At 38.1% G+C, this 16,870-nt stretch overlaps 1 protein-coding gene across 3 annotated transcripts in view; it reads left to right on the top strand.

Moving 5' to 3' along the window:
• The window catches only part of USP6NL (USP6 N-terminal like), a 143,795-nt gene that overhangs the window by 74,682 nt on the left and 52,243 nt on the right, over window positions 1–16,870 (top strand). For 2 of the 3 annotated variants that reach the window (XM_060006035.1, XM_060006036.1), the window contains 2 exons: window positions 5,873–5,940; window positions 8,588–8,670. In XM_060006035.1, coding sequence (XP_059862018.1) covers window positions 5,873–5,940; window positions 8,588–8,670 — 151 coding nt within the window. Of the gene's footprint in view, window positions 1–947; window positions 1,078–5,872; window positions 5,941–8,587; window positions 8,671–16,870 lie in introns of those variants that run through there. The other variant, XM_060006034.1, reaches the window with a different exon arrangement.

Here is a 16,870-nt window from a genome sequence, read left to right as displayed (position 1 = left end):
AATTCCAAGCTCATGATAATTTTTTTTTTCTCAGAACTTTGAAAATAAGTGCTTCATTACCTTCTAGTTGATAAGAAATTTGATGCCAGTCTGATTCTCATTCCTTGGTTTATGATTTGAACTTTTTCCCTCTCTCTAAGCTTCTGACATCTTTTACCTGTATTGAATGTTATACCTGGCTTAAGCTGAGTGTAAACGTAATTCACTAGTGTCCAGTTAAGTGTAATTAATGTTCATAATCATGCCTCTAAGGTGGCTGTCACTTTTGCAAAGTACTTTCCATATTGTAGGTCCCAACCCTTTAAAAAAAAAAAAAAAAGAAAGAAGGAAACAGTGAAGGGAAGAAGGAAAGAATAAATAGGACATTTCACAGTGCCACCCTGCAGTAAGCTATGCGTTTTGTTTCATGAAACATTTATTTCACTTGTATATGTGTGGTGTGTTAAATATTTCCAAAACCCTCCAGAATTTAGTATGCATTTGCTTAGTGTCTGAAACAGGGGCTGAAGCTTTCACATTAAAAAGTATCATTAAAATTAAGTTATAAAATGTACTCGAGAAGAGTATTCCTACTTAGCTTTAGTATAATGTTTTAAATACAACTTTTCTTTATTGCTCCAAGACAAGTTTTATTAAAAGTAATAAGACTGTGGCTAATTTTGAAGTGCAAGATTAAGGCATATTCAAAGCCCCTGTTTGTTACTAGATGGAATGCTGGGTGTAGGCTGGTGTGGTTCATACTTGGGATCTAGCCTGAAAGGCATGTTTTTACCCTCAACAAACATCATCTTTGTTTGAATATCTGTAGTGCGTGTAACCACAGCAAGGTCTTTTTTTCCCCCTTAGAATATATCTCAGACCTTTTCTTTCTTGTGCCTGTTTCACAAATAGTTTAAAGTAGAGCTGCCTTCCGCTTTTCTGTTTCAGTTTGTTGCAGAATGTGTGAGGGACCACCTAACACTCTTGGTGTGCTTGCAAACTATAAAGCAGTAATGGAATCTTGGAAGAGATAAGTTTACTCTATGAGGACTGAAGCTGTTGTTAATTCCCAAAGCCAGACTGGTTATCTAACAAAGGGTAAAGTACTTTTTAAATTGAAATATATATTTATTTACATTCATCTGTCAAAATGTATACTAGGAAAAATGGTCTGTCAATTTTGTTTCATTGAATTTAAAATTTAGTAACTTTGAGTGAATTGTTCATTACAATTTGGGGCTAACTTAGTGATACTAAGTTACAATCCAGGTGGATACTTGATTCTTTAAAGTTTTTGTGTTTAAATGGAATTAGAGGTCTTCTTAAAATGCTCTAGTTGTCATTTTCTTCCGTTCGTTTGTGCCCAGAGATGTTTTCTGTATACTTGAGTATTTAATCCAAATGCCTTTCTATCCTTACTACTTAAAATGTGCCTCTTGTACTTTGAAACATTGTTACATTAGATGTAAAGTCAATTAAGATAATTTGATTTAATTTGACTTGAATACTGTGATATTTGAATACTGTGTTTGATAATGACAAGTGCCCAGGAACACAGCCTGGAAGTCAGTGCACACTTGCATAGACACAGACAGCTGCCGATACCTTCTGTGGTCAGTGTTTATAGGGCAAACTCTTTGTTCTGCAGCGGAATTTCTAAATAAGCAATCAGAACAAAACCAAAGGGAGTATTCTACTATAATTTTTAATAAACTTCTCAACTGTAGATCAGACAGTATGAAATATAATTTAACTATAGTGAATTCTGCATAAGGACACTGCTTCTTACTGGAAAGATGCTTGCTTCACAACGCGGATTAGTAAACAATGTCTCTAAACTTGGTGTTGGGAAAGATTGGCATTTCTATTTAGTCTCTTCAAAGAAGCAGGTTTGGCTATATTTTATAAAATTAGTTTGACCTTAACTCTGTTCTCTTTTACATTCATTAACATTACAAAATTTTCTCCGCATCAGGAAATACAAGGATAAGAACTTTCTAAAGGAATGTAAATATTAGTACTGACTTGATTTGGAGTCAACTATTCTAATCATGTTAATCATTTTATTCCCATAAAATTAGGTACAGTTTCATCCAATTCCAGTACAACCCCTATTACTTGGCTAGGTCTCCTTTCTGGAAATCTCTAGATTGGAGGCGACCCATGTAAAGCGTTGTAGCTTACAGTTTGCCACAATGATGTTTTCTTGGGATACTTTGCATCTTCACTTCCGAACTCTATACTGTTTCCAGTTCTTGCCTTTACACTTTTAAACTTTTCATTGTTAAGTTGGAAATATAGTTGAGACTCCTAGGACTAGTAGCAGGAATAAAGGACTAGTATAAAATACTTCAAAGAAAGCACTCATTTATTGGATTTGGCCTAATCACCATAGAAATTCATGCTTAGCTGTTCTGGTAATGGAAATAGAATTTACTAAGTAGCCAAGTTTCCTAGTTTGAGTTTAATTTCTGTTAATTTGCTTTCCCTACCCCTTTGTAGAAATGTAATGTGTTAAAGCTGGGTAACAGGAGAGGGAAAAAGGAATTGATGAAGGCTCATACGTCTAAAATAGGATAATAAATATGTGTATAATTGAGTTGAGTATCCCAGACTTCTGATTGTATAAGTTAACTGTGAAAATCTGAACAACTAACCTGTATTTTTGTTATTTTATTGAACCATTTGTTATTTATTCACATTTCCCTCAAAGGATAGTATATTGACACTTTGTAGTCTGAGAAAAGCAGTGGCAGAAACATTTTTTTCCCAAATAAGCTTTAAGAAATTCACAAATTCCATTCTGCTATTTTTACTATTATAAACAACCTTGTGCTTATTTGATTATCTCATTATCATAAATTCCTAGAGGTGGAATTATTGGGTAAAGGAGATGCCTGTTTTAAGATTTTAAAAAATTTTTATTGTTTTCTTTACTTTAGAAAACTTTTCTTGTCTTTTGTCCTTAATACTATTTAACATATAGACAGCACTTTGCTATTATGTGGGTATTTATTGGACTATAGTCTCTACCTATTAAGGTTTTTTTCTTTTTAATATTTATTTATTTATTTGGTTGTGCCGGGTCTTAAGTTGCGGCAGGCAGGCTCCTTAGTTGCAGCTCGTGGGCTCTTTAGTCGCAGCTCGCTGGCTCCTTAGTTGCGGCATGCATGTGGGATCTAGTTCCCTGACCAGAGATTGAACCTGGGCCCCCTACATTGGGAGTGCAGAGACTTAACCACTGTGCCAACCAGGGAAGGCCCTGTTTTTAAGATTTTTGATACATATTATCAAGTTGCTTTCCAGAAAGATTTTATACATTTGTAAGTCTACCCACAGCATAAGTTAATGGCAGATTTCCCCACACTATATCAAGACTGAGTAATATCAATGCATTTCTTGGTCAGTGTGAGATAGGTGCAAAGTGGTATTTTATTTATTTATTTTTATTTTTAGCTGTGTTGGGTCTTCGTCGCTGCGTGCGGGCTTTCTCTAGTTGCGGCGAGGGGGCTACTCTTCGTTGTGGTGTGTGGGCTTCTCATTGCGGTGGCTACTCTTGTTGTGGAGCATGGACTTTAGGTACACGGGCTTCATTAGTTGTGGCACACGGGCTCAGTAGTTGTGGTGCATGGGCTTAGTTGCTCCACAGCATGTGGGATCTTCCTGGACCAGGGATCAAAACCATGTCCCCTGCATTGGCAGGTGGATTCTTAACCACTGTGCCACCAGGGAAGTCCCTTTATTTTATTTTATTTATTTTTTACATCTTTATTGGAGTATAATCGCTTTACAATGTTCTGTTAGTTTCTGCTGTATAACAAAGTGAATCAGCTATATGCATACATATATCCCCATATACCCTCTCTCTTGCGTCTCCCTCCCACCCTCCCTATCCCACCTGTCTAGGTGGTCACAAAGCACCGAGCTGATCTCCGTGTGCTATGCAGCTGCTTCCCACTAGCTATCTATTTTACATTTGGTAGTGTATCTGTGTCCATGCCACTCTCTCACTTCGTCCCAGCTTACCCTTCCTCCTCCCCATGTCCTCAAGTCCATTCTCTACGTCTGCATCTTTATTCCTGTCCTGCCTCTAGGTTCATGAGAAACTTTTTTTTTTTTTTTTTTAGATTCCATAGTTAACGTATGGTATTTGTTTTTCTCTTTCTGACTTACTTCACTCTGTATGACAGACTCTAGGTCCATCCCCCTCCAAAGTGGTATTTTAAAATTTGTATTTCCTTAGTTTCTGATGACTTGAGTTTTTTCCCCCCATGTCTTGGCTTTTAAAATTAGCTTTTATTTTTATCAGAGCTGTACTTGGTGTAAAGATTCAGCAGCCTGTAAAACTTATTTTGAAAAATAAGCTGACTTCCACACCCCTCCCTCCGGGCTGCCCACCCCAAAGAAGTAATCACTCTCCACTCCCAGCTGGTTCATTATCCGTTTACTTGCAAAGCGCTAGATACCATGCCTATATTGCCGCTTCCTGTTCTGCAGATTTAGTCATTATCTCATGGTTTCCTGCTTTGGAGGGTGAGGATTTGGTTTTCTTCCCTGCACTCACTCAACCTCTTACATACACACACGCATCCCTTCAACTCTCGGGACTTGACTTCTTTAATCAACTCCCTGTTTTTAACCCCACCCTCACCTCTTCTCTGGAACCTCCATTTGCTGGGCCACCGAGGGCAAGGATTTAAAGAATCCCTATATTGTCGTTTTAGTGGGGTTTTAGGAGGAATGGATATAAAAGTGTGTGTTCCATCTGCCATCTTTAACTGGACATCCTTTTTCGTGTCTTTAGTGATCTTTTTTATAAAGTAGTGGTTAAAATTATGGACTGTGGAGTCAATACTGTCTGGATTTGAATCTGTCTTTGCTGTTTACTAGCTTTGTGACCTTAGACAAGTTGGTTAAAATCTCTAAACCTCATTTTTTTTCCATCTGTGTAATAGAATTAATACAGTAAAGTGCCGTTGTGAGAATTAAGTGTGATAAGGCATGTAAAGTGCTTTCCCGCAGTATCTGGATGCTGACAGTATCTTATTATCTGCAGGTCACTCTGTGCAGAACACAGAGTTGTCACTGCTGTTGTTACTCCTGTGAATTTCTTGCATATGACCTTTGCCCAGTTTCCACTGGAATGCTTGTCTTTCTTCTTGATCAGAGGTGCCTTTTATACAGTCATTGATCTTTTATTTTTATTTATGGTAGTTGGGGTGTGTAATCATATCCACACTATTTCATGTTTTGACCTTTACTTGTTATCAGACTTAATGATTTTGAAAGATAACCTGGTGGTAATAAGAAAGAAAACTTTATTTGCGGTTGTATTGTGGTAAAAAACTGGAGATTATAATAGTCGTTGGGGCAGTTGATAAGGGAGACCTGAGAGGCTAAATGAAGAAATGATTATATTCATCATGTCAGAGAAATATTTTTTTTAACTCCTGAAGTCTATCTTGCACTGACTTATTTTGCGAGCAAACTACCTAAAATTTTAAAAGCCTTCTTGAATGCTCTTCTCATCATCTACCCAAGTGGATTTCATCTGAAAACTTAGAGCTCTCAGTTCCAGTTTCTACTTTAATATTTATTTCTATGAAACTAGATCCAAAATTAACTCTTGAGGGATAAGATTTACCATATCCCCTAAGTTAATGCTGTGTTAACAAATTTGCTTTCTTTTGAGTATGGTATTGTAATATTGAGATGGTAGATATGTTGATATTTCAAAGTTATAATTACGGATACTTTATTCGATTTTGCTGGTTTGTCATTTTAGGCAGCATTGATTTACTGTTTTATTTTCATTTGTTTTATCTTAGTTTTATAATTAATTAACTTTATAAATCTTTAAATAACAGTTCATTGAAATTTGATCTCTCCACAGATTCAAACCAGGATGTAGCAATCAAACTTGCCCAGGAGCGAGCTGAAATAGTTGCTAAATATGACAGAGTAAGTATTCATATTTACTCTTTGAGTAATTTTTATTTACAGAAGTATAAATAGAAATGGAGTTCCTTTTTGGAGAGCTTAAATTACAGCAGCATTTTGTTTACTTCCCGTGACTGTTGAAGTCATCTTATTTCTCTGACTTCATCTCCGTATTTTTTCTTCCTCCTTCCCTGTGCTTTAGCCACTCTGGTCACTTGTTATTCTTCCAACACTTCTTCCAGGCTTGCTCCTGCCTCAGGGCCTTTGCACTGGCTATTTCTTCTTCCTGGAACACTTGTATCCTGGATACCTTCATGCCCTATTGCCTCCTCTTTTTCTTTGCCCAGATGCTACCTCTTAGTGAAATCTTCTCTGACCACACTGTTTAAAAAATACACCCCTCCACCCCCTGGCTCTCTCTGTCCCCTTTCTCTTCTTTACTTTTCACCATAGCATTTAAAGTATCAGCATACTTTATATTATACTTTGTTGTCTGCTCTCCCTCCTAGAATGTAAACTCTCTGAGGGTAAGAATTTCTTTTGTTTGATTTGCTCTTGTATCCTAAATACCTACAATAGTTCTGGCTCATACTAGGTATTCAATAAATATTTTAATATATTAGTATATGGAATTGGATACCCATTTTATTTATAATGGATACGTGATGTTAAAAATTGAACATGGATCTGAAAATTTGAATTTATACATGATGTATAATCTCCATTAGCATTTTATCCTTAAGTTAATTATGGAATCTCTTTTTTTTTTTTTTTTTTTTTTTTGCGATATGTGGGCCTCTCACTGTTGTGGCCTCTCCCATTGCGGAGCACAGGCTCTGGAAGTCCAGACTCAGCGGCCATGACTCACGGGCCCAGCCGCTCCGTGGCATGTGGGATCTTCCCGGACCAGGGCACGAACCCGTGTACCCTGCATCAGCAGGCGGACTCTCAACCACTGTGCCACCAGGGAAACCCTGGAATCTCATTTTTGATGCCCTAGAAAATCACAGTTGTTGATGATTTACATATATCCTTATTATTACCTTAGCTCTTGAGATCTACAATGAGTTGTAGCCATGATTTATAAATGTCATGTTTTATATTTATGTCACTTGGATGTAATTTCGTATCTGTTATTTTTGATTACTTATGAGAATAACAGGAACATGAAATTATAGAAGGCCATCTGGACTGTGCCCTGCTTCCAGGGAGGCATACAGGCAGAGCTCAACTGAACAGTCATGTTCCCAAGGTTTCTTTTTAAGTTGGTTGTTTGGAACATCAGACACCGTTTCCCATTATTATGATTAGGTTTTAACGTAGTCCGTGAAAAACCCAATTAATTTATTTAACTGCTTAACTAATTTAAAACCAATAGAACCATCGTTTGTTCATGCTCACGTGCATTTTTTTTTTTCATGCAGTTAACACTTAGTGACCAGGCCAAGTGTCATGCTAGGCAGTGGGGTTTCACTGTACAAACGTGAGTTACAAGGGGTCCCTGCCCGCAAGATGCTCACGGCCTACTCAGAAAACACATGAACAGGCAGTTATAAAACATCCACGAGACAGTCGGGTACTAAGTGTGAAACGTGAGGGATTAGTGCAGACTCTTGCCCTGGGGCTCCTGCTCTAATCAGTGCTGCTTCACAGCTCAGGAGGGGAGTGTGACGGGCAGTGGGCTGAGGATGGAGCTCTGGGCACACGGACACTTGGTGGGGGCAGCCCATGAGGAAGCTGTCACAGAAGAGTAGGGGAGGGGCAGGAGAACCAGAGACGATGGTGTCATGAGGTTGGGCAGCACTGACAAGCACAGTGGAAAAGTCCACTCGGTGAGGAAGCCAGAGTAGTGTCCACGGGATCTGACGGTGGGAGGCCGGTTTTGACCTTGGCAAGGATAGTATCAGGGCCAGTAGAGCTGGGAGCGAAGAGGAAGAGAGGCAAAGTAGGTAGCCTACTCTTCTGAGAAGTTAGGATGAAAAAGCAAGACATACTTTCTTCTAAGACGTTTTCACTCTAAAACCTTCAAGTTTGGCGGTTCATTCTGTTTTTAAAAAATAAATTTATTTATTTATTTTTGGCTGTGTTGGGTCTTCATTGCTGCGCGCGGGCTTTCTCTAGTTGCGGTGAGCGGGGGCTACTCTTCGTTGCGGTGCGTGGGCTTCTCATTGTGGTGGCTTTTCTTGCTGTGGAGCACGGGCTCTAGGAGAGTGGGCTTAAGTAGTTGTGGCACGTGGGCTTAGCAGTTGTGTCTCGCGGGCTCTAGAGCGCAGGCTCAGTAGTTGTGGCACATGCAGCATGTGGGATCTTCCCGGACCAGGGCCCGAACCCATGTCTCCTGCATTGGTAGGCGGATTCTTAACCGCTGCACCACCAGGGAAGCCCTGGCGGTTCATTCTTGAGTGGCTTCTTGTCCTCCATTGCTCCCTCTTTCCCAGTCTGTTTCTCACAGGAACCCAGGTCTGATCACGGCTTAATGTCTTCCAAAGTTTGTATCAAAGAAATAGTGATTATTGCCAGAAAAATTTTTTTAAGTTAATTAGGGTCGATAATGCCTCAGTTCCAGCTCTTATTTTTAGCAAAAAATAAGTCTTGTTTTTTGCTCTTTTTAAGAAATTATTCAGTTTTATATATTCCCAATAACACCCTTCTTTGTCCCCTATTATAGGGACGAGAAGGTGCAGAGATTGAACCTTGGGAAGATGCTGATTACCTTGTTTACAAAGTCACGGATAGATTTGGCTTCTTACAGTAAGTTGCATAGTTTGAAAGCTAACTTTTAAAATTATGTTTCTATGGTCTCCTATTTCGTTGATTTTCTTTATTTTTAATAGCATTGCTCTGAATAAGATTCCAGGATTGATCCTGCAACATGCTTTTTTTATTAAATTCCTGGCATTTTTAACCTGTGTGATTGAAATTGAACTATAGTTAAGAATACAATCTTTAATATTCATTGTGTTTTAGTAAGAACATTAAGTGCAATGAATGTGTTATATTAATAATTTAGCAGAATTAAGTGGAAATCAATAGCAACTTGTATTTCAAAAATAATTATAAAACATTTTATTTTATGTAAATGCATTTTAAAAATAATTAGCAGTTAGAACTTTAGTATCGTGCAGCCTGAAAATGAGCAATGAAAAGAAATGCCACTGATCTTCCTTATGGTGGGAAATGTATTCGTGTTATTGCTTCTGAAAATTAATTCCATTTATCCTGAGTATGTTATGTAAGGAGTCGAGAGAGGTCTAGAGCACTATAAAGTAAAGTAGTTAAAGTGATTTTGACTCTTAAAAACATCCTGAAATGATGTGAATTTGCCTGTTTGGTTCTGGCTTTGTTTAGTAAGATTCCCATGGGCTGGAGACTTTTCTGCATCTTTGTAGTTTGTATGGTTCCATACAATTTAGTGATTAACCTACTACTTATTCACATTTATCCTTTCCCAGTCTCATTTATTATAAAGAGGAAGAAGCCAGGGATTTTTATGTTATGATACATGATTAAATTTTGAAGGAGGAATACAATTTCTTAGGGAGTTCATAGCAGTAACTTTATAGTACTCAGACCTTCTTTTTCCTTTCTGTTCAGTTTTCTTGCATTTAGAAAGTAGTTTGTTGTATCTTGTTTTTCTCAGGGTGACGCAAGCAAACAGAAACAGTTCTGGGAGTTAGAATGTATGCTCTTCTTCTGGCTTTGCTGGTTTCAGTTAACTATTTCACGCCTTATCTGTGAAACAGAAATCATTAATTGCTCTACATACTTAGGGGTACTTGAAGCTTTGAAGAAATAAAATGATAGAATACTACATACAGGTCTAGACAAACGTAAGGTGTCATTATGCTACCTAATGATATCAGCATATCCGAAATGTTCTGCTGCCTAGTTCTAATTAGAAGACTTTGAATTTCAGCAGACCAACAGAGCAGTGTATAACTCTGATGAAAATACTGTCCCCAAGGGAAACCCCCACTTCGGCTTTTTTTTTTTTTTAAGTAAATCAAACTTGGCCACAAATGTGACAGGAAATGATTTTACGTTTGTGTGGGTTAATGTGCAGATCTGAGGTATGTGAATGCTGTTTGGAAGGACACTTCGAGCATTTAGCACTGTCAAGATCAGTGGGTCCCAAAATCTCCTGCACATTAGAATTAGTTGGAAAATGTTTGTTTGTTTGTTTAAATAGATAGCTGGGTTGTATCCCAGATTCTGATTCAGAAGGTAGGATACAACTCAGCTGATTTTGACCTCCCCAAGTGTTTGTGATAGGCGTGAACCACTACAAAGGATGTTATCATAAAATGGTCTAATACAGGACAAAATACGTATGAAAAATCAGTGCATTCCAGAAGGGTCTAGGAATTAGCTAAATTCTCTTTTCTCATTGCTTGAAACAACTAGGTTCTGGCCCAAGAGCCTAGCCTGTGTCTACAGTCTAAAAATCACACTCAGTTACTCCATGTTTCTTTTTACCTCTGTGCTGAGGTCCATTTGGCTCTAGTGGGAAAAAAAGCCAGTCAGTGATTTACCTTAATAATATTAGCTAATATTTATTGAGCGCTTACTGTGTGCCAGGCACTGTTCTAAGCTCTTAACATGGATTATTTCTCTCAAAACTTCTTTGGGATAGGTACTGTTTTTGTCTTTTTTTAGATGAAACTGAAGCACAAAGAGATCAAGCAACTTGCCCAGGTTGCGCTCGCAGTAAGATTGGGGAACTGACTGTGGCAGCCTCAGGGCAGAGCCTGAGTTCTGACCTTCTGCATTCTATTGCCTCTGTAGTTTTAATAGGAGAAACATCGAAGAAGCTCTTCGAAATGCCTAGAAAGAAAATTCAAGGGGGAAAGAAGAGTGCCTAAGGAGAGGGATCTGTTTGAAGTGATCCCACTGGTGAGCTCACCGGTCTTTGAAAACGAAGCCCAACCAGTCCTCATACTGCCCCCCTAAATTTTGTATTAACTCCATGGTGCAATCCTAAAGCAGGCAGCACAAACAAAAATAATGAAGCATAGAAATGGATTTTAGTGTGATGTTAGGCTTCACTGAATTTCACCAAAGGCATTGATTTTTGTTACAGTGCTTCATTTCAGTGAGACACCTTCTCCCAAGGTTGCTGCTGGGTTTTTTTGCGCTATTGAATAAAGTCACCTGGCCTAGGCATTTAGACGTTGCTCCCTGTCACACCTTGATCAAGCGCATTTCTTTCTGCTGTCTTAGTTCTTTGTAATTTCTGATTGGTTCTGTGATAAACATGCGTTTTAAGTGTCAAGGTCAATAAAATGGTACAAAGTAACTTTGCAGCCTTCTCTGAAGGCTGCTGACTTCATACCTAATTACAGTTTTTGTAACTTAAATTACTTGTTATGATATGTGGAGAAGGATGACAGTAATTAACAAATACAGTATAGGACTAACTTGGTTTTATAGCAGATTTCACAATAAATATAAAAACTGTTGCCAAACCAGCCTGGCGTGATGCTGGAACAGGGTCGTCTTTGTTTAGTACGCAGAAATGGGTGGCTGTCCCTAGCTGCATGCCTGTGATGGACTTGTATCTGGAGAATGGAGAAATCGAGCTTATTTAAGAACTTAGAGAACTTTCAGTATTTGAACTTTCAACACTTTTTTCAAAAATAGTCACTGTCAGTCTGCTCGACAAAGAATGCTTGGTATTTGGATAATCATAGATAATGCTTTTAGGCCACAAGTTATTAATAGAAGAATTAGAAGGAAATTGTTTCAAAAATAAAGATAAAATTAATACCAAGCTTCAGATTTTCAACTACTTATCAAAATGTGTATATTTATAAAATTTAGCACATTGTCTGTAGTTTAATGTGACTATATAAATATTTGTAAGCCAGAATAATGGTGTTTCTGTTTTTAAAGAATATCTGTTTTAATGACGAGGCCTTGAGAACTCTTTCTACCCATCCAGTAATTTTGACTAGAGTAAATCTAAACTTAGGCAAAATTTGCTACAAAATCAGAAATAAAATTTAGTCAGTATATTGAATAACTGATTTTCACAAGTTAACTTTTATGTTTCCAAATGAAAGTTTATCTCATAGTTACAGAAATACTCCATTTGAGCTATTGAGAAATTACAAGCACATACACTCTAATTAGTAATTCTTTTAAGCTTAATAGCAGATAAAAGAAAATAGATCCGGGTAAGGTCCCTGGGTTTCCAGTGATGACTATGTTGTTGTTTTTACTTTGTGTATTTCTACGAGGCGTAGCTTCTTGCTATCAGCTTGGTGTTTTCTTTAAGCAGTCTCTAGGTGCCTCTTTCCATTAGACGACAAACCTTCGTTTTCTAAAGCAGGGGTAGGAAAACATTTTCTGTAAAGAGGCAGATACTAAATACTTTTTGGCTTTGTGGACCATATGGTTTTTCTTACAGCTATTGAACTCTACCATGGTAGCCTGAAAACAACCATAGACAATATATAAATGAGCATGGTGCTGTTCCAGTAAAACTTCATTTACAGAAACAGGCCGATGGCCAGATTTCATTCAGGGGCTGTAGTTTGCTGATCTAAAGGAACACTGCAGTCACCCAGATTTTGGTCTTCCCTTTCTTCTACTTGGAGGATATTTAGGTGTCACGGTAAGGATGCATACATGAATGCAGGCATGCATTCATCCTTCCCTTCATACATTCATTCAGCAACATTAGTACACTCCTGCAGCATGCCAGCCATGGTGCCTGAGGCTGCCACAGTGTTTCACGTGTGTATGTATACATTGTGTATAGCTCTTGATAAGGCGTAGTTCCCTGTTTTCTCTTTGGAAGGCCGTGAAAGAGTGTATGCCAACACAGAGACTAGAAGAGGAAAAGTTCTTTGGAGATCAGTGTTGAGCACATAGCAGATTTTGTATGAAAGATTTTAGAAATGGAGCAATAGTGCAAGAAAATTCATGAATGGATCGCATTCTATCTATGAGGTCTTAAGACTTTATAAAGTTCAACATCCATTCAGGATAAAAACTCATAACAAAATGAGTATGGAGTGAATGTACCTCAACATAATACAGGCTACATGACAAGCTTGCAGCTAACATCATATTCAATGATGAAAAACTGAAAGCTTTTCCTCTAAGATGAGGAACAAGACAAGGGTCCCCACTCTCACCACTTTTATTGAACATAATATTGCAAGTCCTAGCCAGAGCAATTAGGCAAGAAAAAGAAATAAAACACATCTAAATTGGAAGGAAAGAAGTAAAACCAGCTCCATTTGCAGATGATATGTCTGTCTATATAGTCTCTGAAGACTCCACTAAATGTTGGAACTAATAAACGGATTCAGTAAAGTTGTAGGATATGCAATCAGCATACAAAAACCAGTTGTATGTCTATACCCTGGTAACAAACTATCAGAAAGAAATTAAGAAAACAGTCTCATTTACAATTGCATCCAAAAGAATAAAATACCTAGGAATCTCAAGTTAACCAAGGAGGTAAAAGACCTGTACACTGAAAACTGTAAGACATTGATGAAATATAAGTAGACACAAATAAATGGAAGGGTATTCCATGCTCATGGATTGGAAGAATTAATATTGTTAAAATGTCCATACTGCCCAAAGCAGTCTACAGATTTAATGCAGTTTTCATCAAAATTCCAGTGGCATGTTTCCCAGAAATAGAACAGTCAATTATAAAATTTGTGTGGAACCACAGAAGCCCCAGAATAGCCACAGCAATCTGGAGAAAGAAGAACAAAGTTGGAGACATCATGCTTCCTGATTTCAAACTCTATTACAAGTTACAGTAATCAAAACAGTATGGTACTGACATGAAAACAGACACGTAGATCTGTTAGAGTCCGTGCATATGTGGTCAATTAATTTATAACAAAGGAACCAAGAATATACAAAGAGGAAAGGACAGTCTCTTCAGTAAATGGTGTTGGGAAAACTGGACAGCTACATGCAAAAGAATGAAATTGGACCACTATGTTATACAATACCCAAAAATCAACTCAAAATGGATTAAAGACTTGAACATAAGACCTGAAACCATGAAACTCCTAGAAGAAAAAGTAGGTGGTAACCTCCTTGTCATTGGTCTTGGTGATGATTTTTTGGATTTGACACCAAAAGCAAAGCCAACAAAAGTAAAAACAAACACAAACAAACAACAAGTGGGGCCATATCAAGCTAAAAAGTTTCTGCATAGCAAAGGAAACCATGAAGAAAATGAAAGGCAGCCTACTGAATGGGAGAAAAGATTTGCAAATCATATATCTGATAAGGCAGGGGTCGCCAACCCCCAGTCTGTGGACCGGTACCAGTCTGTGGCCTGTTAGTAACCGGGCCACACAGCAGGAGGTGAGTGGCAGGCGAGTGAGCAAAGCTTCATCTGCTGCTCCCCATCGCTCACGTTACCACCTGAACCAATCCCCCCACCACCGTCCGTGAAAAATTGTCTTCGACGAAACCAGTACCTGGTGCCAAAAAGGTTGGGGACCACTGTGATAAGGGACTAATATCCAAAATATACAAAGAACTTATACAACTCTAGCCAAACAAACCCTCCAAACAATCCAATAAAAAAATGGGCAGAGGATCTGAATAGGTATTTTTCTAAAGAAGATGGCCAACAGGTACATGAAAATGTGTTCAACATCACTAATCATCAGGCAAATGCAAATCAAAACCACAGCAAGATATCACCTTGTTCCCGTTAGAATGAATATCATCAAAAAGACAAGAAATAACAAGTTTTGCAAGGATGTGGAGAAAAGGGGACCCTTGTACACTGTTGGTGGGAACGTAAATTGGTATAGCCACTATGGAAAATAGTATGGAGGTTCCTCAAACAATCAAAAATAGAACTACTGTCTGATCTAGCAGTTTCACTTCTGGGTATGTATCTGAAGGAAATGAAAGCACTAACTCAAAAAGGTATCTGTACCCACCATGTTCATTGCAGCATTATTCGCAGTAGCCAAGACATGAAACAACCTGAGCACCCATCAACGGATGAATGGATATGTGGTGAATATATTCAGGGGAATATTATTCAGCCATAAAAAAGAAGGAAATTCTGCCATTAGTAACAATATGGGTGGACCTTAAAGGCATTATACTAAGTGAAATAAGTCAGGGAAAGACAAATGCTGTGTGATGTCACTTATGTGTGAAATGTAAAAAAAGGAAAACCCAAACTCATACATATAGGGGACATACTGGTGGTTGCCAGAGGCGGGGGTAGGACCTGCCTGGCACAGACCATGTAGCCTGAGCAGATGATTCGCACCACTCCACAGACGTGTGCAGAACTTGGTTCTGATTCAGTGTTGAGAACAGGCACAGTTAGGTCTGTTAGTCTTGTTTAGTGAATAGGAGGACACTGAAGAGCTTGTCCTCTGGTGGCAGCCAGAGTTGGCACTTCATGTGCAGTTAGGAATGTTCAGTGTTCAGTGTTAGGTCAGGATCTGCTCAAATCAGCTGCACAGAAGGTTGCTCTTGCCCAGAGCAGCCCAACCCACTCACCCCAGAAATACCATTGTTGGTGCACACAGAGGTTGCCAGATGTTCTTATTCTTTCAAGATGTCCTTGCTGACCTCATCACCTAGCAAGTACATTCCAGTAGTGTTGACAGGCCTTCTTCTGCCAGTAAATGAAGAATGGATGGGTGCCATTCATGCATCACTGGTAATTCATGCATTACTAGTAATCAGGATTACAAATCAGCAGGGAAAGTTAGACTAAGAGCCTAACAAAAGCTATTTAAAAAAAAAAAGGTGAGTAGGCACTTCAAAAAAAAAAACAACTTATATTTAATCCTCATATTCTTTTTCTTGAGAATTGGTTTCTTAGCCTGTTTTTCATATACTCTTGCACAATCTGAAGATAGATACTTATCTAAGTTTGAACCCACTGGGTTAGATAGTGCTGAACATCTCTGTACGAGGATGAGTGATGGTGTCTGAGTGAAAATGTTAGTTTTCTTATCTGTGAAATGAGGGGGTTGGACTATCTCTCTGAGATCTCTTTTGGCTCTTACACCTTTTGGTCAGTTTCATTGCTGTAGCTTCACGCTTCACCTAAGGACTCTCCAGAGTAGCAAAAGAGTGCTTTTGAAAACGTTGGACTCTTGAATACTAACATATTGTACTCTTAAAAGTGTTATTATCTGGTGTCAATAGAAACTAAGGGAAGAATATGGATAGTTCTTGTCAAAACATCAGTACTACTGATAGAGCAACTCAAAGTACATAGCACTGTTTACAGATAGTACATGGTTTTCATATTACTGACAATTAATTCAAGAGTCTCAGAATGTTTTATATTGCAGGTGGTATCACAAAATTACTGTATCAGAGAAATGGATTTGATCTTTTATTATATTTACATTTTTAAAAATTATTCCCATTGAAGTTTCGACAAATGAAGCTTTCCTTATTTACAGAATAAAAATTGAAGTTTTCTTTTTAATTCATAAATCCATGGGAGGCAGTTTTATTTCCTTATACTAATTTTTTTGAACAATCATTTGTTACAGGCTGTAGTTGAAGACAGAAAGTGGAGGTGATGGTCTAGGGTAGAGGTTGGCAAACTATGGCCTATAGGCCAAATCCAGCTCACCACCTATTTTTGTAAACGTTTCATGGGAACAAAACCACACTCTATTTACATGCTGTCAGTATCTGCTTTCACAGTACGACATCAAAGTTGAGTATTATGAAAAACACCGTGGGGCCCACAAAGCCTAAAATATTTACAATTCAACATTTACCTTTGCAGGAAAAGGTTGTTGACTCCTGGACTAGAGCAGTGTTGTCCAGTAGAACTCTCTGCAGTGGTGCAAGTGTTCTCACTGTATCTGCATTGTTCAGTATGGTAGCTGAACCATGGCTAATGAGGCTTATAACTGAAATTTTAATTTTATTTCATTTACATTTACATTTAAAATTAAACAGCCACCTGTGA

The sequence above is a fragment of the Delphinus delphis genome, chromosome 2 (genome assembly GCF_949987515.2).
Source record: "Delphinus delphis chromosome 2, mDelDel1.2, whole genome shotgun sequence".
NCBI lineage: Eukaryota > Metazoa > Chordata > Mammalia > Artiodactyla > Delphinidae > Delphinus > Delphinus delphis.
This window is presented reverse-complemented; position numbering and strand designations above follow the sequence as displayed.